This window comes from Megalobrama amblycephala, linkage group LG3 (assembly GCF_018812025.1).
Source record: "Megalobrama amblycephala isolate DHTTF-2021 linkage group LG3, ASM1881202v1, whole genome shotgun sequence".
NCBI lineage: Eukaryota > Metazoa > Chordata > Actinopteri > Cypriniformes > Xenocyprididae > Megalobrama > Megalobrama amblycephala.
The window spans coordinates 59778288-59803212 of record NC_063046.1 but is presented as its reverse complement, the minus strand read 5'-3'; the positions used below and the strand labels follow the sequence as shown (position 1 = coordinate 59803212).

The 24925-nt window shown below is 37.0% G+C and overlaps 2 protein-coding genes across 7 annotated transcripts; one reads left to right on the top strand and one right to left on the bottom strand.

Annotated features, from left to right (window-relative positions):
- Positions 1-1449: 1449 nt before the first annotated feature.
- On the bottom strand, positions 1450-10682 carry sirt3 (sirtuin 3). 4 transcript variants are annotated; one of them, XM_048186322.1, is made up of 8 exons: positions 10545-10682; positions 10119-10215; positions 9867-10025; positions 7472-7704; positions 7291-7391; positions 4078-4239; positions 2087-2299; positions 1450-1747 (listed from the first exon to the last, which is right to left on the bottom strand). In XM_048186322.1, exons 3-8 carry the CDS (start codon positions 9911-9913, stop codon positions 1727-1729), a joined length of 777 nt encoding a protein of 258 aa, XP_048042279.1. In that variant the 5' UTR covers positions 9914-10025; positions 10119-10215; positions 10545-10682; the 3' UTR covers positions 1450-1726. The 4 variants fall into 4 exon arrangements, with proteins under 4 accessions (XP_048042279.1, XP_048042277.1, XP_048042278.1 ...); XM_048186320.1 differs by having other exon boundaries at positions 10429-10666; XM_048186321.1 differs by having other exon boundaries at positions 10119-10241; positions 10429-10637.
- A 709-nt stretch (positions 10683-11391) lies between these two features.
- On the top strand, positions 11392-23946 carry LOC125265820 (gastrula zinc finger protein XlCGF8.2DB-like). 3 transcript variants are annotated; one of them, XM_048186326.1, is made up of 3 exons: positions 11392-11607; positions 15815-16079; positions 17024-23946. In XM_048186326.1, the coding sequence occupies exons 2-3, from the start codon at positions 15998-16000 to the stop codon at positions 17905-17907; spliced, it is 966 nt and encodes a 321-aa protein (XP_048042283.1). In that variant the 5' UTR covers positions 11392-11607; positions 15815-15997; the 3' UTR covers positions 17908-23946. The 3 variants fall into 3 exon arrangements, with proteins under 3 accessions (XP_048042283.1, XP_048042282.1, XP_048042281.1); XM_048186325.1 differs by having other exon boundaries at positions 14704-16079; XM_048186324.1 differs by lacking the exon at positions 11392-11607 and adding an exon at positions 14516-15674.
- Positions 23947-24925: the final 979 nt, after the last annotated feature.

Sequence of the window (24925 nt, the reverse complement as noted above, 5' to 3'; positions counted from 1 at the left end):
AAAGGGGTCATGCATCAACAGCGTTTTTTTTTTTTTGTTTGTTTGTTTTATAATGTTTCCTGTAGTGCACTTTTACATCAAAAATTGTCATAATTTAGAAATACAGGGCATTTTGCCTACCCTGATTTTAGCCCTCTGGTTTGAACGCTCTGTTTTAAGGGGCGTGTCTGCTGTGACTTCAGTGTAAACACCCACTGCTGTGATTGGCTAACATGTTCACATATGAAATAGATAAGTATTACATGTGGAACTCTCTCGAAAACTTTTAGCAAGTTTTTCCTATTACAGCTCTCAAGGTTAACTAATCATGAAAAGTGTTTATTATATTTAGATCGTGGCATGAAAGGTTGCAGTGATGAACATTGTAGTCAATCACAGACATGTTGTTGAGCTCATGAAAGCAGTGATCTCGTCATTGCAACTCAATTTCTGCACACTAATGAATGCTTTCATCATAACTAACAGTGCAAACATGATGTGACTAAGAGATTCGTTAAATAAAACGTGAGTTTTGGTGCAAGTCCAGAACTCGCTGTTTGATTGACAGCTCCAGCGATTGTAAAGGGAGCGTTCTTTGATCACTTTCTATATATAATTTAATCACTGTTTAAATAACAGATTATTTTCATCCTCCTAAGAGAAACAATGTGAAGTTGAGCGTTTAGTCGCTGGTTTGATTTACTGACACATAGACAAAGAACATCTGACTGTACATGAATCATTAATATCAGATCAGGCATTAGAATGAACACAGTTACTGACATGTTGTTGCATTACTGTCGAGTCCATATCGTAAAAGTCTGTTTGCAAAGCCTGCGCTGAAATGCAATTGATTTCCTGTATCACTCTTCTCATCTCACTAACACGCCAGTGGGTGGGGCTAATGCTGCAATGATGAAGTAGGCATTGATTTCTTCTGCGGAGGCGGGGTTTCACCTATCTATGGCATAGATAGGCACATTCCAGGATCAGTTATTCGCTTGACCTGGTGTCAATAAAAGCTTTTATTGGACTGACAAGGAAGTTTTCAGAAATTTACAAGATAATCTTATAGTATGACCTCTTATATATCAAAAGCTCAAGGAAAAGTTGATTTTCTCAATTCATGACCCCTTTAAACAGTGCTTGTGAATTCTTACATTGTAGAGCACAGTATGTACTTAACCCTTAAATGCATATTTCGGGTCTTTATCGACCCGGGACATCATTCAGTACTCTCCTAAAGTTAGATATCAACTTTCTTAGTTTTCCTCAATCAAATCATTATAAACAGTATGATAAGAAAAAAATAATAAAATTTAAAAAGAATGTCTGTTTCCTAATTTTTGGTAAATAATGACCCAAGGTATGTGATAGTGTAAGTATATATATATATATATATATATATATATATATATATATATATATATATGTATTTTTTTTTTTTTTGCGCAACAATAATTGACTCAATAAGTGCAATTCACCTTTATTCCTCAAGGTGGCAATGTCTGATACACAATGATGAGCCAGATGCTGAATGTCAGATACACATACAGTATCTTGCATATTTATGAAACATTCGTGCATTTACAGTTTAATTAGTACACCTTATCAACAAAGGAAGCTCACTCCCACTTGTGCATGCTCACTACTGAGAAAGAGCTCAATGATTGGGCCAGCGGGGGGTAACCAACAATCAATCCCATTCTGGGTCTCCAGATCTCATGTCAAGATGAAATTGGGTTGTTCACTCCTTGTTAATTGAAGCCTGTAGAGAAGGACAGAAAAAACTTTAAATGTCTCAAGTTTTTGGGGCTTTGAAGCGAGATTAAAAATGTATGACTGTTTCCTAACAAAGAAAGAAACAGTTAAAGTTAAGCTTCAAGCTGTTTTGTCAACTGGACTAGTCTTTAAAATAAAGGTCATGAAGAACATTCTGGCAAATGAGATATATGAAAAATGATAGATGCTGCTGTAAGAGGAGCATAAAAAATGTATTTCTCCATAACTCTTATAGAATACAAAATTTCATGAGTACAGCAGACTAATCTGCATGCATCTACTGTATGATTTATATATGTAAGAACAGAGATTGATTATAACTCACCTCGTCTCCGCCAGCATTCATCAGGGCTTCTAATTCCTGCTTCCAGCCAAGAAGCTCCACCAGCTTTTTTACCCCACTAACTACGTCACCCAGCTCAGCCACGTCATTGTGACGTTGGGACCCCCAGGCGAACGGCCCCACAAGGTCTCGATTTATCAGGAGCCGTGACACAGAGCCACGCACGGCACCGGCCAGGCTGGCGAACGGCTCCACCTGACAATTCAAATACACAGGCCTGTGTAAAAGCAGTAACCAGAAGACTCAACAGTGACATCTGCTGGTCATATGGCTCCTTAAAACAATGACTATTTCTGAAAATGGTCTGCAGATGGTATACTGCTAGACGTAGAACAAATATAGTGAATGTATCTATGCTATGCATTGTGTAAAAAAGGGTTAGAATATATAGATAAGGATACGACCATAAAAACATGTTGAATGCATTAAACAGCACACACGGGCATGTCTGTCAAAGCTTTAAACTATGTGCATTTGTTTGAAGTGCTTAATGTAAAAGATCCTCACGTTTAGGACAACTTGTCCTGCAGCAGCTCAGTCTGCGTCCTCTGCTTTTTTCCAGAAGCGTTTTGTCCATAGAAATGGGTTAAAGTGACATGATTGGCAGAGGTTTTCTGCGCACGGCGCGCAGACACAATTCAACGATACTCAAATTTGCTGTTGATTATTTTCTTCTATCAATTATTAATGATTTTATCGATTAGTGGTTGCAATACTGTTAACTACCCAAGGACTACGTCAATACAGGCAAACCTACGGAAGCCCATTTCTGCCACATAAGGAGGAAAAAAAAAACATGCTCTCCTAATTATAACATAAAAAGTCAGATTGTGACATACTAAATTGAAATTATTAGATTAAAAAATCAAAATTGTGAGATTAAAGAGCTAAAATTACAATTTAAAAAAAAAGTCGAAATAATGACATAAATCGAAATTATGATATACTAGGTAAATTATGAGATTATGACATACTAGGTCATAATTATGAGATGAAAAGTCAAGATTATGACTTAAAAAGACAAAATTTTGACTTAAAACAAAACTATGACTTAAAAAGTCAAAATTATAAAATGAAAAGTGAAAATTATGGTGTAAATTATGATGAAAAGTCGAGATTATGACTTCAGACAAAATTTTGACTTAAAAAAGTCAAAAATTAAAAAGTCAAAATTATAAGATTAAAAAATTAAAATTATGAATTTTGACAAACTAAGTCAATTGTGAGATGAAAAGTCAAAATTATGACTTAAAAAGTGAAAATTAGGACCCAAGACAAAATTATGACTTAAAAAGCCATTATTATCAAATGAAAAGTGAAAATTATGACATACTATGTCAATTATGATATGAAAAGTTATGAATTTAAAATCAAATTTATGACTTAAGACAAAATTATGACAAAACATAAAAATAAGATTTAAAATGAAAATTATGACTTAAAAAGAAATCAAAATTATGACATACTAAGTCAGTTGTGACTTAAACAGAAATTAGGACATACTAAGTCAATTAAGAGATGAAAAGTCATAATTATGACTTAAAAAGTGAAAATTATGACCCAAGACAAAATTATGACTTAAAATTTCAAAATTATGACATATTAAGTCAATTATGAGATGAAAAGTCATAATTATGAGATTTAAAAAAATTGAAATCATGACTTAAAATTCTGTAAAATGATGACAGAATTTTCATTTTTGGGTGAATTATCCTTTTAAAAAGTCAAAATTGTGACAAAAAGTCATGATTATGAGATAAAAGTCAAAACTGGCATGTAATGATTTTAACTTTTATTTCATAATTATGACTTAGCAGAACATGATTTTTTCTTATGTGGCAGAAACGGGCTTCCATGCGAACCAGACACGGCCCGCAGACACATGAAATACGGAGAGTTAAAATGTAGAATATGGTCTTGTCTGACACTGTTCATTGAGCACAGATCTTCACAACGCAGCAGCTTTTCCTCACCTCTAGAGATGTTCCCATGACAATGAGTAAGTCGGCTACAGGGAAGTCTGTGAGGTAGCTGAAGAACTGCTGAGGAAGCTCCTCACCAAAGAACACGATGTCAGGCTTGACGATTCCTTTACAAGTCGGGCATTTGGGTATTTTTCCTTCCATGATATCATTCTGTTGGGAGACAAACACTTCATGAGCTTCACTCATTCACAGCCATACCATAATCAAAGATCCACGATCACATCACAGCGAAATATTTAAGAAGTATTTAACCTACATCCACTATCTATCTATCTATCTATCTATCTATCTATCTATCTATCTATCTATCTATCTATCTACATGCAGAAATATGCTTGCAATGTGCTGCTAGCAACATGTTAAAATGTTAGCAATGTGTTAAATCATGTTACCAACATGCTAGCAACATGCTAAATCATGTTAGCAAAACATGTTAAAACATGAGCAATAATTTAAATAATGTAAGAAACATGGTAGCAATGTGTTAAATAATGCTAGCAACATGCTAAAACAGCAAATGTGCTAATTCATGCTAGAAACATGCTAGCAATGTGCTAATCATGTTAAATCATGTTAACAACATGTTAAAACATGATCAATGAGCTAAACTATGATAGAAACATGGTAGCAATTAGTTAAATCATGCTAGCAACATGTTAAAACATGTTAGAAAACATGCTAACATTTTAACAAGTTGATGGCATTGTTTTAACACATTGCTAACATAACAATGTGTTAAAATGTTATCAACTTTTTGCTAAAACATGGTAGCAATGTGTTAAATCATGTTAGCAAAATGATAAAACATGTTAGAAACATGGAAGAAATGTGTTAATGCTTGCAACTAGAAAACATGCTAGCAACATGTTAAAACATGCTAGCAATGTGCAAATAATGCTAAATCATGTTAGCAATATATGCTGAAACATGAGCAATGAGCTAAATCATGATAGGAACATGGTAGTAATTTGTTAAATCATGCTAGAAACATGCTACCAAAGTGTGTTAAATCATGCTAACATGTTAAAAAATGCTAACAATGTTTTAAATTATACTAAAACATGCTAACAATGTGTTAATTATGCTAAATCATGTTAACAACATGCTACAACATGAGCAATGAGCTAAATCATGATAGAAACATGATAGTAATTAGTTAAATCATGCTAGCAACAAATGCTAAACCACCAAAGTTCTAATCATGCTAAATCAGGTTAGCAAAATGCTAAAACATGAGCTAAATCATGATAGGAACATGTTTTGCTAAATCATGCTATCAACTTGTAAAACATGTTAACAATGTGCTAAATCATGATAGAAACATGCTATCAGAATGCAAGAACATGCCTACAATATGTTAAATCATTTTAGAAACATGGTAACAATGTGTTAAATAATGCAAGCAACATGATAAAACATTCCATTAATGTGCTAAAACATACTAACAACATGTTAAATTATGCTACCAACATGCTAAAACAGCAATGTGTGCTAATTCATGCTATAAAAATGCTAACAATGTGTTAAATCATGGTAACATGTTAAAACACGATAGCAATGTGCTAAATAATGCTAAAACATTGTAGCAATGTGCTAATAATGCTAAATCATGTTGGCAACATGTTAAAACATGATCAATGAGCTAAACTATGATAGAAACACGATAACAATTTGTTAAATCATGCTAGCAAAATGCTAAAACATGTTAGCAACATGCTTACATTTTAACAAGTTGATGGCATATTTTAACATAATGTTAACGTAACATGTCAAAATGCTATCAACTTGCTAAAACGTGTTAGCATGTGCTAATGTTTTAACAAGTTGATGGCATATTTTAACACATTGCTAATGTAACAATGTGTTAAAATGTTATCAACCATTTGCTAAAACATGGTAGCAATGTGTTAAATCATGCTATAAACGTGCTATCAAAAATGATAAAATGTTAGCAATGAGCTAAATCATAATAGAAACATGACAGTAATTTGTTAAATAATGCTAAAAACATGCTAGCAATGTGCTAAATCATGATAACATGTTAAAACATGAGCAATGAGCTAAATCATGAAAGGAACATGGTAGTAATTTGCTACATCATGCTATCAACTTGTAAAACATGTTAAAAATGTGTTAAATCGTGCTAGAAACATGCTAGCAAACATGTTAAAACAGCAATGTGCTAAATCATGCTAGAAACATGCTAGCATTGTGATAAATCATGCTAACATTTTAAAACATGCTAGTAATGTTTTAAATAATGCTAAACATGCTAGCAATGTGCTAATAATGCTAAATCATGTTAGCAACATGTTAAAACATGATCAATGAGCTAAACTATGATAGAAACATGGTAGCAATTTGTTAAATCATGCTAGAAAAATGCTAGCAATGAGCTAAATCATGAAAGGAACATGTTAGTAATTTGTTAAATAATGCTAAAAATATGCTAGCAATGTGCTAAATCATGCTAACATGTTAAAACATGAGCAATGAGCTAATTGTAATTTGTTAAATCATGCTATCAACTTGTAAAACATGTTAGAAATGCGTTAAATCATGCTAGAAACATGCTAGCAAAATGATAAAACATGTTAGATACATGGTAGGAATGTGTTAAATAATGCTAGCAAAAAACTAAAACAGCAATGTGCTAAATCAAGCTAGAAACATGCTAGCATTGTGATAAATCATGCTAACATTTTAAAACATGCTAGTAATGCTTTAAATTATGCTAAAACATGCTAATCATGCTAGAAACATGTTAACAAACATGCTAAAAACGTGCTAAAAATGTAACGTGTTAAAAAATATGCTAGCAACTAGCTGAGATGTTAGCAACGTGCTAGAACATTTGAGTAAAATCTTCAAACTTAAAGCTTTTTAAACTTAGTTCAAACTTTCAGACAAGGCTTTGTCAAGCCAACATCACAATTAGTCATCAACAGGCTTCTCTTTGTGTGTGCGATGTAAGATTATTTTGTTTTTTGAAAGTCTTCTGCTCACCAAGGCTGCATTTATTAAAAATACATTAAACGCAATAATATTCTGGAGTATTTCAATTTAAAATAACTGTTTTCCATGTGAATATATAATAAAAAGGAATTTATTCCTGTGATTAAAAGTTGAATTTTCAGCATCATTACTCCAGTCTTCAGTGTGTCACATGATCCTTCAGAAATCATTTGCTGCCATAATTACCCTGAGTTCCTCTCCCTGGTAATCCCTCCGGCAAACCGTGCATGTGGCCGTGGCAAATGTTCCATGTGCCTCCACCAGCCTTTCTGGAGGAATGCCAGCCACTGAAATCAATGAAAGGTAAATGACATTTATAAATGATTTACACAGACGCCCGGCATGTGCATGTGGAGAGCGGACTCACTTCGTTCCAGTCCGTCAATGTTTTGGGTGTACATCCTGAGCAGCTGCCCCTTATCGTGAAGCAGGCGAATGAAGTAGTGTGTCAGATTGGGTCGGTAATTACCAGGATAAAGTTCTTTGGCGAGAGCGAAAAAGGGGTTTGGATTGTGATGGAAGTAATTTATTTCAAATATGGCCTCGGCGTAGGGCAGATTGTACTGTTGAAGGTTGTCATAAAGACCGCTGCCAGGTGATCTGTGGGAGAAATCAGATTGGAGGAAAGTCTCACAGCAGTGGCGAGGCTACAGAAGGGCCAGGGCGGCACTGGCCCACCCAATCAAAGGTGCCCGAATATTTTGTTTTATTTCCAGACACTACTTTGGTCTGGAAATAACTCTCCAAACACTAAATAGCTTTGAAGAGCTCTGCTTTCAACACAAGCTTTTCCAGTAAAAAGCTACTATTCCCCAAAGATTAGCTGTGAAAAATCAGATTCATTCTAGCGAATCGGTTCATCTAAACGGTCCTGTCTCTCATATGTAGCTTTGGAAAGTCTGATTCATTCTAGTGAATCATTCCAGTTAAATATTTAATCTAAATGTTTCTTGTTTAGGCTTAATCAAAATATAAATCAATAAAATCACAGAAAGTCTTTTCAACATTATTTCTGTCTAACAAACATTCAAATTATTGGGTATAATATAGAACAATATATTGGATAAAAGTTTATATTTCAGATATAAACTGATGTCTGCAGTAACACTGAGTAGGCCTCAATCTTTTGAAAGTAACGCTTCAAATAAAGACTGTATCAATTATATTGTTACCCAGTTGGTGGCGACAAGTGACTGTTACATTTTTTTTATTTAATTTAATCATTTATTCAAGAGATTCATTCAAAAATGCTTATTCGTCCAGTAATTAAACAATAAAAGTCTTTATGAGTGAATCCTTGAATCGTTCATTCTAACATATTTTTATTTTACAAATTTTATATTTTTAAATAGACTGCAGCAATTATCATTATATATATATATATATATATATATATATATATATATATATATATATATATATATAGTTAGTTGCAAGAAAAAGTATGTGAACCACTTGCAGAATCTGTGAAAATGTGCAAAATTTTAACAAAATAAGAGAGATCATACAAAATGCATGATATTTTTTATTTAGTACTGTCCTGAGTAAGATATTTTACATAAAAGATGTTTGCATTTAGTTCACAAGACAAAAAATAGCTGAATTTATTAAAATAACCCCATTCATAAGTATGTGAACCATTGATTCTCAATACTGTGTGTGGTTACCTGATGATCCACGACTGTTTTTATGTTTTGTGATGGTTGTTCATGAGTCTCTTGTTTGTCCTGAACAGTTAAACTGAGCTCTGTTCTTCAGAAAAATCCTCCAGGTCCTGCAGATTCTTCAGTTTTCCAGCATCTTTTGCATATTTGAACCCTTTCCAGCAGTGACTGTGGGATTTTCAGATCCATCTTTTCATACTGAGGACAACTGAGGGATTCAAACACAACGATTAAAAAAAGGTTCAAACATTCACTGATGCTCCAAAAGGAAACATGATGCATTAAGAGTCGAGGGGTGAAAAGTTTTGAACAGGATGAAGATGTCCAAATTTTTCTTATTTTGTTTAAATATACATTTTTTTTCATTTAGTACTGCCCTTCTGAAGCAACAGAAGATACTTGCATGTTTCCTGGCAGAAAAAATAAATACAATTTACCTTGAACTTCAAATTCCAAATGTTTTAACCTCAGTCTATTAATGCATCGTGTTTCCTACTGGAGCATCGGTGAATGTTTGAACCTTTTTTAATAGTTGTGTTTGAGTCCCTCAGTTATCCTCAGTGTGAAAAGACGGATCTCAAAATCCCACAGTCACTGCTGGAAAGGGTTCAAATATGCAAAAGATGCTGGAAAACTGAAGAATCTGCAGGAGCTGGAGGATTTTTCTGAATAACAGAGCTCAGTATAACTGCTCAGGACAAACAAGAGACTCATGAACAACCATCACAAAACACACAAACAGTCGTAGATCATCAGGTAACCACACACAGTATTGAGAATCAATGGTTCACATACTTATGAATGGGGTCATTTTAATAAATTCAGCTATTTTTTTGTCTTGTGGATTATATGTAAACATCTTTTATGTAAAATATCTTACTCAGGACAGTACTAAATAAAAAATATCATGCATTTTGTATGATCTCTCTTATTTTGTTAACATTTTCACAGATTCTGCAAGTGGTTCACATACTTTTTCTGACAACTGTATATATATATATATATATATATATTAGACAAAAAATAAAGGTCCACCCACTTAAAGATTTCTGGCCTCGCCACTGTCTCACAGGTGCATTAGAGGACAACAGTGTTTACCTGAAGTCTGGGATTCCACTGGGAGTGCTGATGCCGGCTCCGGCCATCACCACGATCCTTCTGAACTTGCGTTCTCTGATGTTTTCTGCAATGTCCTTCAGGGTGTGCTGGTGAACACTGCCACGGCCTCCTCCAAACAGCCCTCTTGTGAATGCAGCTCTATCAGGTCAAAATGTTTCAAAAATTCACTTTCACTGAGAAATTTCTGTAAAACAAGGAAGAAAGAAAAAAAGAAAGAAAAACAATACTCACGGACAGTAAACAAATTGTGAAAGAAATACAGCATTCTTCTTTGCATGAGGGAAATGTGACAAAATGTTTTGATGGGAAAGGTTTGTCCATGATAGATCTGAGGAAAAGCATCATTGTGAGATTCTGGGTAAAAAAAATAACAGCATTAAATACTGTGTACACTTCAAAAACAGCTGGTAAATGTAACTCGTTTTAATGATGTTTTTACTCCAAGACAAAGACAGAAACAGTCATTAATCACAATATTTGCTATCAGTGTGCAGAACGACATGTGTAACATGATTGTACAGCAGAAATAACAAGAAAATACTTTGTGTAGTAGACAGTCCTCTTCTCCATAATAATTTATCTGTGAAACAGCGTCTGCACACAGTTAGCATGGAGGTTTTTATGTACAGCATAATGGACTCTCGGCGAAGCTCGTACTTTGTCAAAAGGCGTACATTATTTCGGCGACTTTGTAGTAGTAAATAAAAACATGCCGGAATGGATGGTTGCCAGGTCTGCACAATAAAATCCCCCCTCCGCCTAGGGCAGCAGACGAGCTCAAAGTAGCTGAATTCCCCGGGACTAGGCAACATTGAGCGTCAGACTGGTGACACACTTATTACCGTAACTGATATATCGCGTTTCCATAAAATATTGTGGCGGTTTAATAACACCTAATGTGTATTCATTGTCATTTATGTTCGCACTAAATAAATTATATCGATAATTGGCCGTTACTGCAGCCATTTAAATAAGCTTAATGTTTGACTGATTTAGGTAAATATTTAAAATTCGTAATTACTACAGTACTTACGGTTAGAAGTCGTTCGTTTTTTTTTTAATTCTTATATATATATATATATATATATATATATATATATATATATATATATATATATATATATATATCAAATAAAATTTAAATAGATGACTGGTCAGTAATTTGTCGAAAAAATGCATTTGTAGACTAGTATGTTTTTTTTTCCACATGAAAAAATAATAATTTTAAACCATACAATAATAAAGTAATTGAATTGAATTCTAGTTGCTGTGGTAAAATAACAACTATAATAATATAAACAAATTACTTTACCTTAAACTGTACTACTTTTTCTACAAACAGTTTACTGTAATAAAAACTAAAGTATAACGTTACCATACTATTACAGTTTGTCAGTTTACTATAGTTAATACTACAGTATGCTGAAGCATTCATTAACAAAGTGCTGTAAATACTATAATATATACATTATGGTTCAAAAACACTAGTGTTTACATAGTAGTAGGTCATGGTCCATAATAGTTAAATATTTGTTTTTTATCCAAAACATACGCCTTTTGGTGACTTTGTCGTTGTAGATTGTAGATAATTATGATTTTGGCTATATTATAAGATGAGTGAAAGCGGGACTTTAATTTTGCTTTTTGGGCCGATCGTGATGTGACGTCACTACGGATGCTCCGCGGACGGTTGGTTCATCAGTCTGAGGAAGAAAGCGAGGTGAGTGTTTTGCATTGTTTTCATGTGAATAAATCGATAGAAAACGTTTAAACGTGGTTTATTTATTTATTTATTTATTTTTTTTACAAATGTGCGCCAGTATCATGGCACTATTATTAAAGCTGTTTTTCGTTAGTAATGTATAATGAATGTGTAAGTAATATTGTATTGCTCTTTGTGCAGTGCTTATAGTTGTTCCTTTTTTAAATCGCTTAAACTTTGATAATATAGTAAAGTACATTCATACATAAGGGACAGAGATAGCTACTTTGTAATTATCATTTCGGTGCATTTTCTAAAAGTTTTTAATGTTGTGAGTTTATTCTACATGTTTTTAAATGTTCTCACAGCGCATTTTCCTTAGAATGGCAATTCTTAAACGCAGGCTGTTAAAAAAGACAATACTATGAACGTAGTCCATGCGAGTCATCTCGTTAATTTAAGAAACAGTCTGAATTTATAGCAAGGGTGCCGCCATCTTGCAGTACTACAACCTGGTTGGCTCTATTGGTTTAATGGAGATTATTATTTTGATTCATGCCGTTGATTTTGCATGGTGTGGTGCACAAGTTGTATGGACTACTTTTAACTTTTTTATGGCTTGTTTCCACCTGGTGTTAAAGGGTTAGTTCACCCAAAAATGAAAATTCTGTAATTTATTACTTACCCTCATGCCGTTCCACACCCGTAAGACCTTCGTTAATCTTCGGAACACAAATTAAGATATTTTAGTTGAAATCTGATGGCTCAGTGAGGCCTGCATAGCCAGCGATGACATTTCCTCTCTCAAGATCAATAAAGGTACTAAAAACATATTTAAATCAGTTCATGTGAGTACAGTGGTTCAATATTAATATTATGAAGCTACAAGAATATTTTTGGTGCGCCAAAAAACAAAATAATGACTTATTTAGTGATGGCCGATTTCAAAACACTGCTTCAGGAAGCTTCGGAGCGATATGTATCAGTGTATCGAATCATGATTCGAATCGCATGTCAAACTGCCAACGGCTGAAATCATGTGACTTTGGCGCTTCAAACAGCAGATTCTATACACTGATTCATTTATGATCCGAAGCTTCATGAAGCAGTGTTTTGAAATCGGCCATCACTAAATAAGTCTTTTTTTTTTTTTTTTGGCACACCAAAAATATTCTCATCGCTTTATAATATTAATACTGAACCACTGTACTCACATGAACTGATTTAAATATGTTTTTAGTACATTAATGGATCTTGATAGAGGAAATGTCATTGCTGGCTATGCAGGCCTCACTGAGCCATCAGATTACGAAGATAACGAAGGTCTTATGGGTGTGGAACGGCATGAGCGTGAGTAATAAATGACAGAATTTTCAGTTTTGGGTGAACTAACCCTTTAATTTGACTCGAACACATACACAGCCGTTCGATGCATTCGCAGTTACAAGAAATCTTTCGCCACATGTTACAACCCATGTAAACATCTTTGTACTCTTTCATGCTAGAGTGAGTGGGCAGCAAGAAGGCAGTGCTTTACTGTGGTTTAGGATGTATTCAGGACGGATAAAGTTTCCACTACAAAAATTTGAAGTGGTCACATGCATTTTTGACTTCCTCCGTAGATGGTTTCAGTGATCCAATCACAATACTTTTTAGATCCCTTTCCATCTGTATTTAGCGCTGACCACTTGTAACCAGATCACCTAAAAGCATCTTAATACCAGGTTGAAACATGGCCTTAATGTTCTACAAGTACAAGTGAAAAATTACATTAAACCCACATACAGTTGAGCTCAAAAGTTTACATACCCCTTGCAGAATCTGCAAAAATGTTAATCATTTTAACAAAATAAGAAGGATCATGAACATTGCATGTTATTTTTTATTTAGTACTGTCCTGAATAAACTATTTCACGTAACAGTTGTTTACATAAAGTCCACAAGAGAAAAAAAATAGCAGAATTTATAAAAATGACCCCATTCAAAAGTTACATACCCTTGATTCTCAATACTGTGTGTGGTTACCTGATGATCCACAACTGTTTTTAGTCTCTTGTTTGTCCTGAACAGTTAAACTGAGCTCTGTTCTTCAGAAAAATCCTCCAGATCCTGCAGATTCTTTGGTTTTCCAGCATCTTATGCATATTTAAACCCTTTACAGCAGTGACTGTATGATTTTGAGATCCATCTTTTCACACTGAGGACAATTGAGGGACTCAAACACAACTATTACAAAAGCTGCAAACATTCACTGATGCTCCAGAAGGAAACACTATGCGTTAAGAGTTGGGGGTGAAAAGTTTTGAATAAGAAGTTGAGTTTTTTAAAAAATTTTGTTTAAAGAACATATTTTTTCATTTAGTTCTGCCCTACTAAAGTATCTAAAGATACTTGCATGTTTCCCAGAAGACAAAAAAAGTACAATTTATTCTGTTCATCCAATTCAAAAAGTTTACATCCCCGTCTCTTAATGCGCCGTGTTTCCTTCTGGAGCATCAGTGAATGTTTTTTAATAGTTGTTAATAGTTAATAGTGTTTGAGTCCCTCAATTGTCCTCAGTGTGAAAAGATGGATATCAGAATTATACAGTCACTGCTGGAAAGGGTTCAAATATGCAAAAGATGCTGGAAAACCAAAGAATCTGCAGGACCTGGAGGATTTTTCTGAAGAACAGAGCTCAGTTTAACTGCTCAGAACAAACAAGAGACTCATGAACAACCATCTCAAAACAAAAAAACAGTTGTGGATCACCAGGTAACCACACAGTATTAAGAATCAAGGGTATGTAAACTTTTGAACGGGGTCATTTTTATAAATTCAGCTATTTTTTTGTCTTGTGGACTTTATGTAAACAACTGTTATGTGAAATAGTTTATTCAGGACAGTACTAAAAAAATATAATGCAATTTTCATGATCCTTCTTATTTTGTTAAAATGATTAACATTTTTCTAGATTCTGCAAGGGGTATGTAAACTTTTGAGCTCAACTGTAAACAACACATTTTAATATAATGCCCTTTTTAAAATTTATTTTGGTATTCATGATGTAATATGGTCAAGTTCAATTTTGACTAAAACACTTTCTCTTCTGACCATTTCCCCCCACCGCCACAGAAATTTTATTTCCTATTGCCATATTACATTTTTTTTTAAATAATACTTGCTCTGCAGCTTGGTGCTGATGCAGGAAAGTTGGGTGCGACTGCACCAAATGCAAATTTGAAAATGGGAGTAACATACTCACAAATTTACATTACCAACTGCTGTTAGACCTCTGAATGATGAGAAGCACAAGTGCTTGGATTTCATGTCATTGGTCGATTTTCTACCATCATGCCAAATGGTTCTTATTGCAAAACTACATTGAGCTGGCCCAGCTAGTGTTGTGAAATCAGAATAAAGGGGCAGTCGCACTACACTTTTCGATCCATTGACTTAAGCTTTGAATTTCGGTCTCAAATCCCACGGAGGACCTTCGGAAGTATTAAAGGAGGAGTGATGATGAGAGGACCAGGGTCTCGTATCCTTCTACCTTGAACTTAAACCTTGTAAAAGTGGTGCCGAAACCCAGAAAGATTGAGGTGGGTACCGGCGAACGTTCAACATAATTTTAATCACAAAATAACATAAACAATAAAATGAAAGTAAAGTGGAAGCTCCTCACGGACAACTGCCGCATGTACTAAAACAAAAGGACAACATAAAGATCAAGCATGGTCCTCTCTTGTCTTCCACTGTCATCAGTCCTCCTTTTATCCTTCCGGAGCTCCTTCGTGGGACTCGAGACCGGTGTGGAGCACAGGTGATGCTCATTAACACTCGCGCCACCGAACTCGCTCCATTCCCACTGCTCTCGGCCCTGCCCTGCTTGCCACAATTTCTATGACATACAAGCTGGCAAGGACGCTACCTGCAGACGTGGACCAAGGAGATGCAAGTGTAAAGACAGTAACATCTGCGCTCCCTCTGAATAACACAATGCTAGGCCTCATAAACACAGATAACTTCCTCAGGTGGGGAGAATCCACCCACAGGTATTGCAGCAGATCTGGGAGAAATTAGGAAGGATTGACGAAGTTGGTAAGGTAAGGGTACGGTACATCCATTAGTGATTCATGAGGGGGGTACACAGCATTCACCCTAAGTGCCATAAGTAACAATGTCATTTGGCTGCATGTTAACAGGTGGCGGAATAAAAAAAGGATTTGGTTATTTATTTTTACAGGTTTGGTCCTGTAGTCCTCCATGCCACACAGCAAATCATACAACACAATATGGAGTGAAGCCACTCCCACAGCAGTTCACCAATAATTGTTGGAAGCATTCCCATCAAAGGGGCCAATTTGGTTCAAGCCAGCAAGAATCAAGTCTGCTGTAACAACACATTCTACGTGACACTGTCGTAAAGATGGAATTTGTCGAAGAGAGTGGAGACATCAGTGATGCTGAATCATGCAGAATGAATGATGAAGATGTGGAAGAACAAAGAGGTTGGTGTCAATTTATAATTGCTTGGTAATCACTACTGAGAAACCATTAAGGCACAATTTCTGGAGGGCCACTGCTCTGCACAGTTTAGCTCCAATCAGTTCCAACCTCACACCTGCTTGGAAGTTTCTAGTAATCCTAAAGACCTTGATTAGCTGGAACAGGTGTGTTTGATTAGGGTTGGAGCAAAACTGTGCAGAGCACAATTCCTGGCCCTCCAGGAAATTAGTTTGAGACCACTGCATTAGGGTAACAAAGTTTCTGGCAGTTTACCAGATTTGCTGGCTTTAGTTATACAACTTTAGAACCGTAGAATAACATAAAGACTTGAACTGCATCTGTTGAATTTGTGTATTTAGCCACATTTTCACCCCAGGACCTTTCTCCAGAAACTAGGGACTTTTGGGTGGTATTCGGTGTGTTTCGACTGCAGGCACCTGGGTCTAAGCTCAGCATAAAAATTTCCCCCTCAGAAAGTCCCTGCTCACAAGGTAGTACTTCTTCAAAGTTCAGGAACCTGCTGAACATGCTGATTGGTTGAGTTCACATAGCATTTCATTTCAACCACCATTTTTAAAAGTTTATTGCGGTGCGTGCAGTAAGAGATGTTTGCTATTTGAATCAGCACTGGAGTTTTAAAATATAATCGATGGACCAACGATGAGGTTCAGACTTTAATAAGCTTATATGTAGAGGACTAAATCCAGCAGGAACAGGAAAGTCGCACACAGTCCTACGTCACCGGACTAACCTTTGTGGTACTTTAGACCGCAATGGAAATGCAGATGGCAACAGGTCTGAGGGGGAAAAAGTATGCATGGGACAAATTGTTCCGGGTAATTTCAGTGGAAACGCGGCTTTTGTTTATTTTTTAATAAACTTTGTCTTTAATTTAGCATTTGTCCTTATTGAATTGATTATTAATATGCTACTATGTTTATTTTAGAACTGATGGAATCGAATGAGGAAAATCAAACACAGAATGAAATGGAGAATCAGGAATCGCCCAATTTCAAATATGGAAAAATCACTATTTCTTTACAAACAGATGGGGGTTTCAATCAAGAAGCCACAAATTCTTTCACATGCCACCATTGTGGAAAGACTTTCTCCCGAAAAGGACACCTGAAGTATCACATAAGAGTCCACACCGGTGAGAGGCCTTACAAATGTTCTCGGTGTGAGAAGACTTTCACACAAAAAGGTCACCTTGGGGCTCATATAATAACTCACACTGGTGAGAGGCCATTCACGTGCCCTCAGTGTGGAAAGGGTTTCACAAGTAAAGGAAACCTCAACGTTCACATTAAAATTCACACCCAAGATAGGCCTTTTACGTGCCCGCAGTGTGGAAAGACTTACACGTGTAATGGACACCTTAAGGACCACTTACGAAGTCACAATGGTGAGAGGCCTTTTACATGCCCTCAATGTGGAAAGAGTTTCGCACGGAAAGGAAACCTTAATATTCACATTAGAAGTCACACCAAAGAGAGGCTTTACACATGCCCCCAGTGTGGAAAGAGTTTCATATATAAAGGTCACCTTAAGGAACACATAGGAATTCACACTGGTGAGAGGCCTTTTGCATGTCCTCAATGTGGAAAGTGTTTCACACGTAAAGGAAGTCTTAATGTTCACATGAAAGTTCACACTAGAGATAGTCTTTACAATTGCCCTCAGTGTGAAAAGACTTTCCAAACTAAAGGACATCTTGATGGTCACATAAGAATTCACACTGGAGAGAAGCCGTTCACATGCCCTCAATGTGAGAGAAGCTTCACTCAACGAAGACTTCTGAAGCATCACATAAGAATTCACACAGGTTGAGAGGCCTTTCTCATGCCATCTTTGTGGTAAAGGTTTCACACAGGCGCAAATTCTCAAATTTCACCTGCAGTTTCACTCTGGAGAAAAGCCATTTGGCTGTGATGAGTGTCGTAAAACGTTTGTTTTGGAGTCACTGCTGAAAAAGCACCTGAAAAGGCATTCAAATTAGCAGCCTTATTCATGCTCTGTTTGCGGGAAAAGTTTCCTATTTCTTGACTATTGTAAACAGCACCAGAAAATTCATAGCGATGTGAAGTCCCGTGTGTGCTATGAGTGTGGAAATTCCATCATAAGAACAAGAGACTTGAAGCGGCACAAAAGAATCCATACTGGAGAAAAACCTTTTCAAGTGCTCACATTGTGGAAAGGGGTTCACTGAGTCTGGAAACCTGACAAGTCCACAATGGAGAGAAGCCGTACCACTGCCATTCATGTGGGAGGAGATTTAGACAATCACGTATCTACATCTACTGGCTGATATAGAAAAGCGCTGTCCGCAAGTGGTCACAGTGACCAACCTTCAGGATTCAGTTGCAAGCACATTGTGTAAGATTTAGATGTACCCGACAATGGAATCCGTCAAACAGTAGGATTAAGGCCTGTTCACACCAATTCAGATGTTTGGTGCGATAAACATTTTAATTAGAATGAACGGCTGTTAATGCATCTGTTCAGACCAACATGAACATTCCCAAGCTGTCAATGCAACATTTTTTTTATGGAGAGGTGTTCTTATTCTTTTTCATTGTACTGCAAAGAAGCTGGTGAAGAAACCTCCCTTTATTGCTTCACCCCCAAAATAACAAGCACGCTACGGAACACATGTAGTATCAGCTGAGATTCAACAACAGCATATCTTGGTTCTGTGAAACAGCAAAAACCAATGTTACTACCGTATCGAGTAGAAACAAAGCAACCTCAGCATTTCCCACTCTCTAACGTCTCTCCAGAACTGGAACGCTTTTCCAATATTAACATGGGTCCTAGCTCTTGCCTGATCGAAACCCTTCTTTTTCAAATTATATTCCTCTGACCTTTACTCTTTGGTAATATCTCCGCCATCTCTCTTTCTAAAGTTTTTCTACATATGTCCTGCTTGCTCACTCTTTCTCCTCCCCCATCATGAATGGACACAACCCCTATTTAAGCATCATGAGCGTTTACGTCCCCTATTTGAGCATAATGAACATATACGCCCCATTTGAGCATAATGAGCGTGTACACACCCACAATTTGAGTATCATGAATTGATATAACCCCTATTTGATTTGAGCATCATGAGTGTTTGTCCCATATTTGAGCATCATGAGCGTATACACCCCCTATTTGAGCATCATGAGCGAATATGCCCCTATTTGAGCACCATGATTGCATGCACGCCCCGATTTGACCATCATGAGTAGATACGTCTCCTATTTGAGCATCATGCGCATATACACACCCCTATTTGAGGATCATGTGTGTATACGCCCCCTATTTGAGCATCATGAGCGCATACACACTCCTATTTGAGCATCATGAGTGGATACACCCCAATTTGAGCATCATGAGCATTTACATCGCCTATTTGAGCATAATGAACATATACGCCCCATTTGAGCATAATGAGCGCGTAAACACCCACAATTTGAGTATCATGAATTGATATAACCCCTATTTGATTTGAGCATCATGAGTGTTTGTCCCATATTTGAGCATCATGAGCGAATACACCCCCTATTTGACCATCATGAGTAGATACGCCTCCTATTTGAGCATGATGAGCATATACACACCCCTATTTGAGCATCACGAGTGTATACGCCCCCTATTTGAACATCATGAGCAGATACACCCCCTATTTAAGCATCATGAGCTGATACGCCGCTATTTGAGTATCATGAGCGAATATGCCCCTATTTGAGCACCATGATCGCATACACGCCCCGATTTGACCATCATGAGTAGATACGTCTCCTATTTGAGCATCATGAGCATATACACACCCCTATTTGAGCATCATGAGCATATACACACCCCTATTTGAGCATCATGAGTGGATACGCCCCCTATTTGAGCACCATGAGCGCATACACACTCCTATTTGAGCATCATGAGCGCATACACACTCCTATTTGAGCATCATGAGTGGATACGCCCCTATTTGAGCATCATGAGTGGATACGCCCCTATTTGAGCATCATGAGCGCATACACACTCCTATTTGAGCATCATGAGTGGATACGCCCCTATTTGAGCATCATGAGTGGATACGCCCCTATTTGAGCATCATGAGCGTTTACACACTCCTATTTGAGCATCATGAGTGGATACGCCCCTATTTGAGCATCATGAGCGCATACACACTCCTATTTGAGCATCATGAGTGGATACGCCCCTATTTGAGCATCATGAGCGCATACACACTCCTATTTGAGCATCATGAGTGGATACGTCTCCTATTTGAGCATCATGAGCATATACACACCCCTATTTGAGCATCATGAGTGTATACGCCCCCTATTTGAGCACCATGAGCGCATACACACTCCTATTTGAGCATCATGAGTGGATACGCCCCTATTTGAGCATCATGAGTGGATACGCCCCTATTTGAGCATCATGAGCGCATACACACTCCTATTTGAGCATCATGAGTGGATACGCCCCTATTTGAGCATCATGAGCGCATACACACTCCTATTTGAGCATCATGAGTGGATACGCCCCTATGTGAGCATCATGAGCGCATACACACTCCTATTTGAGCATCATGACTGGATACGCCCCTATTTGAGCATCATGAGCGCATACACACTCCTATTTGAGCATCATGAGTGGATACGCCCCTATTTGAGCATCATGAGCGCATACACACTCCTATTTGAGCATCATGAGTGGATACGCCCCTATTTGAGCATAATGAGCGCGTACACACCCACTATTTGAGCATCATGAATTGATATAACCCCTGTTTGATTTGAGCATCATGAGTGTTTGTCCCATATTTGAATATCATGAGCGTATACACCCCCTATTTAAGCATCATGAGCTGATACGCCCCTATTTGAGTATCATGAGCGAATATGCCCCTATTTGAGCACCATGATCGCATACACGCCCCATTTGACCATCATGAGTAGATACGCCTCCTATTTGAGCATCATGAGCGCATATAGGCCCACTATTTGAGCACCATGAGTGCATATGGCAAGCCGTTTTAACATTTAACAGCTAGACTGGATATGCGTTGCGGATATCTGCATTTCAGTTTTGCCTCGTCGAAAAGAGCATTTCGGATGTCCGCAACTACGTTCTTCCTATCCGTAATTGTCATTTCAGATATCCACAAAGACATTCTTCCTAGGACAAATGATGTCACTTTTGCCATTCATTTGTATGGGGTTTATCATTACAGATATCTACAATTCAGTTGCAGATATCCACTATGTGAATTACGGATATCTGTAACTGGATTGTAGATATCTGTAATTCCAGTTTGAGATATCTACAATTTGATTCTGACTAGTCACAACTCCAGTTCAAGATATCTTTAATTCAACTCAATTCAAGATATCTACATGTTCCTTTTCAGATATCTCAAATTAAGTTTTGACTAGGCGAAATGACGTTGTAGATATCTGTAACCGGAGTTACGACTAGTCAAAATGACGTTGTAGATATCTCGAACTGGAGTTAGGGATAGTCATAATTTAACTGTAGATATCTATTATCAAGTTATGGATATCTTGAAATGAATTTTGATTAGAGATATCTGAAATTTGAGATATCTGTAACTTTCGTTCCGCCTAGTCAAAATGTAATTGCAGATATCTCGAATTAGAGTTTTGACTAGGCGAAATGACGTTGCAGATATCTTTATGCAAATCAGGCCGGCACTTTTAGGCGGGAGCAGAGCGTGTTGTTGTTCTAATCATTCAAATCGCACCCGTTAACTGGTAATTAGCACTGATTGGCACCATGCCATAATCACTAGTCATAATGACGTTTGAGATATCTTTAACCTTCATTCTGCCTAGGCAAAACTGAATTACGGATATCTGCAATTGTCATTTAAGATGTGTGACGAGTTGAATGTCGTTTTCAATGACGTCATTGCAGATATCTGTAATTCAGTTTTGCCTAGTCAAAACTGCATTACAGATATCTCTATCTGTCGTTTCGACTAGTCACAATTACGTTACAGATATCTCGAATGACAATTCCAACTATCCAAAATGTAATTACGACTAGTCAGAAAGACGTTGGTGATATCTACAACGTTAATTCCGAATAGTCGAACTTAACTTTTAAATGTTAAAACGGCTTGCCATACGCATACACACTCCTATTTGAGCATCATGAGCATATACACACCCCTATTTGAGCATCATGAGTGGATACGCCCCCTATTTGAGCACCATGAGCGCATACACACTCCTATTTGAGCATCATGAGTGGATACACCCCAATTTGAGCATCATGAGCGCATACACACTCCTATTTGAGCATCATGAGTGGATACGCCCCTATTTGAGCATCATGAGCGCATACACACTCCTATTTGAGCATCATGAGTGGATACGTCTCCTATTTGAGCATCATGAGCATATACACACCCCTATTTGAGCATCATGAGTGTATACGCCCCCTATTTGAGCACCATGAGCGCATACACACTCCTATTTGAGCATCATGAGTGGATACACCCCAATTTGAGCATCATGAGCGCATACACACTCCTATTTGAGCATCATGAGTGGATACGTCTCCTATTTGAGCATCATGAGTGGATACGCCCCCTATTTGAGCACCATGAGCGCATACACACTCCTATTTGAGCATCATGAGTGGATACACCCCAATTTGAGCATCATGAGCGCATACACACTCCTATTTGAGCATCATGAGTGGATACGTCTCCTATTTGAGCATCATGAGCGCATACACACTCCTATTTGAGCATCATGAGTGGATACGTCTCCTATTTGAGCATCATGAGCATATACACACCCCTATTTGAGCATCATGAGTGTATACGCCCCCTATTTGAGCACCATGAGCGCATACACACTCCTATTTGAGCATCATGAGTGGATACACCCCAATTTGAGCATCATGAGCGCATACACACTCCTATTTGAGCATCATGAGTGGATACGCCCCTATTTGAGCATCATGAGCGCATACACACTCCTATTTGAGCATCATGAGTGGATACGCCCCTATTTGAGCATCATGAGCGTTTACATCCCCTATTTGAGCATAATGAGCGCGTACACACCCACTATTTGAGCATCATGAATTGATATAACCCCTGTTTGATTTGAGCATCATGAGTGTTTGTCCCATATTTGAATATCATGAGCGTATACACCCCCTATTTAAGCATCATGAGCTGATACGCCCCTATTTGAGTATCATGAGCGAATATGCCCCTATTTGAGCACCATGATCGCATGCACGCCCCATTTGACCATCATGAGTAGATACGCCTCCTATTTGAGCATCATGAGCGCATATAGGCCCACTATTTGAGCACCATGAGTGCATACACACTCCTATTTGAGCATCACAAGTGGATACACCTCTATTTGAGCATCATGAGTGCATACGCCCCCTATTTGAGCATCATGAGTGCATACGCCCCCTATTTGAGCATCATGAGCGGATACATCCCCTTTTGATGATTAGCTACAAGAATGTTTTAGTGCTATGTGGATCATTCCGATCCAATTAGTTTTTTCTCCGATTTACACTGCCAGGACAATGTACAAACACAATATTTTTTTCAGCACACACACACACACACACACACACACACACACACACACACAACAGACATCTAGCAAATATTCACAAAATTATTTGTTTAAGTGTTGATTTAAATGTTCAGTTTCTTGGAAATTGTTTTCTGCATATTTAAAATATCTGCATTTTTGGTCACAGTTCCAGAGCAACTGCTGTTACATAAATGAATTTATTTATTTTTTATTGATGTATTTGTTTCAGTGCCGTGTACACATTTGTCCAAATAAAACACAATCCTTGAAATGTGAATGGTTGTGCTGGAAATTTTAAGTTTCTTTTTGAGTAGTTTCTGAGTCTGTGATGTATTTCATTATTGAGAAATATGTGATAAATATTTAATTATTTCACCCAACCCCCATTAGTGGCCTTAAAACCAAGGCCACTAATGTGTAGTATCAATTTACTGAGTGCAGAGAGCAAATATTTTCAATGGAGAGTTTCAATAGTATATAAACATAGTATTCAGCATGGTTGATGTAATATAGTAATATTCTTGAGGATTTCAGGGCAGTATCAAATGCTGTTCCTATTTAATCTGTACAGCATTGCAAACTGGAGCCTGAATGTTCCCTTCTACAACACCAGATGGAGCAGCTACAGATTTTCATTGTGTTTTTGCTTAAAGGGATAGATCACCTAAATTCTGTCATCATTTACTCACCCTCATGTCCATACAGTTGAAGTCAATAGTCAACCAAACTGTGTGGACATTCTTTAAGATATGTTTGAAGTCATGGAACTACATGCAGGTGAGAAAATGCTGCCATTTTAATAAACCAGATTCAAATTTGGTCTGGAAGCCTAATCCATTACAAATCAAGACTGAAAAACCATTTGTTTATTCATGTAAGGATGCAGTTGTTTTTACTTTTTTTATATATTAGCATCTTGCCAATGGCGAGACAATGGTGTAATTGGATCCAATTCTTTGTGTTGTTCACAGTGATGCTTCCAAAGCAGTAGACTGCCACTTATCAAACTACTAACAACATAAATTACCAAGCTACATAATGATATTTTCAGTTTCTAATGACAAAGGTTACTGCCAAGCCCTCTGCGTCCATCTGTCTGCATGTCAGACATTTTACTGTCAGTCATGTATATCACAGTTTCAATTGTTGGGTGTTTATTGCAAAGTCTCATCCATGTGGGAGCTCTCCCAACCATACAGAGGTCAAGTGGGGCAGGAATACATTGATTGAAAGCTCAATGTCAAATAATCCGATAT

Bases quoted from the DNA above. Each gene is read 5' to 3' on its own strand.
- sirt3 (XM_048186320.1), bottom strand. From the start codon at position 10,519: ATGCTGTACATAAAAACCTCCATGCTAACTGTGTGCAGACGCTGTTTC. The intron at 10,026-10,118 runs GTGAGTATTGTT...TTGACCTGATAG, and splicing joins TCACAATTTGTTTACTGTCC to AGCTGCATTCACAAGAGGGC. The intron at 1,748-2,086 runs GTGAGTTATAAT...CCTTCTCTACAG, and splicing joins TGAATGCTGGCGGAGACGAG to GCTTCAATTAACAAGGAGTG.
- LOC125265820 (XM_048186326.1), top strand. From the start codon at position 15,998: ATGGAATTTGTCGAAGAGAGTGGAGACATCAGTGATGCTGAATCATGC. The intron at 16,080-17,023 runs GTTGGTGTCAAT...TGTTTATTTTAG, and splicing joins AGATGTGGAAGAACAAAGAG to AACTGATGGAATCGAATGAG.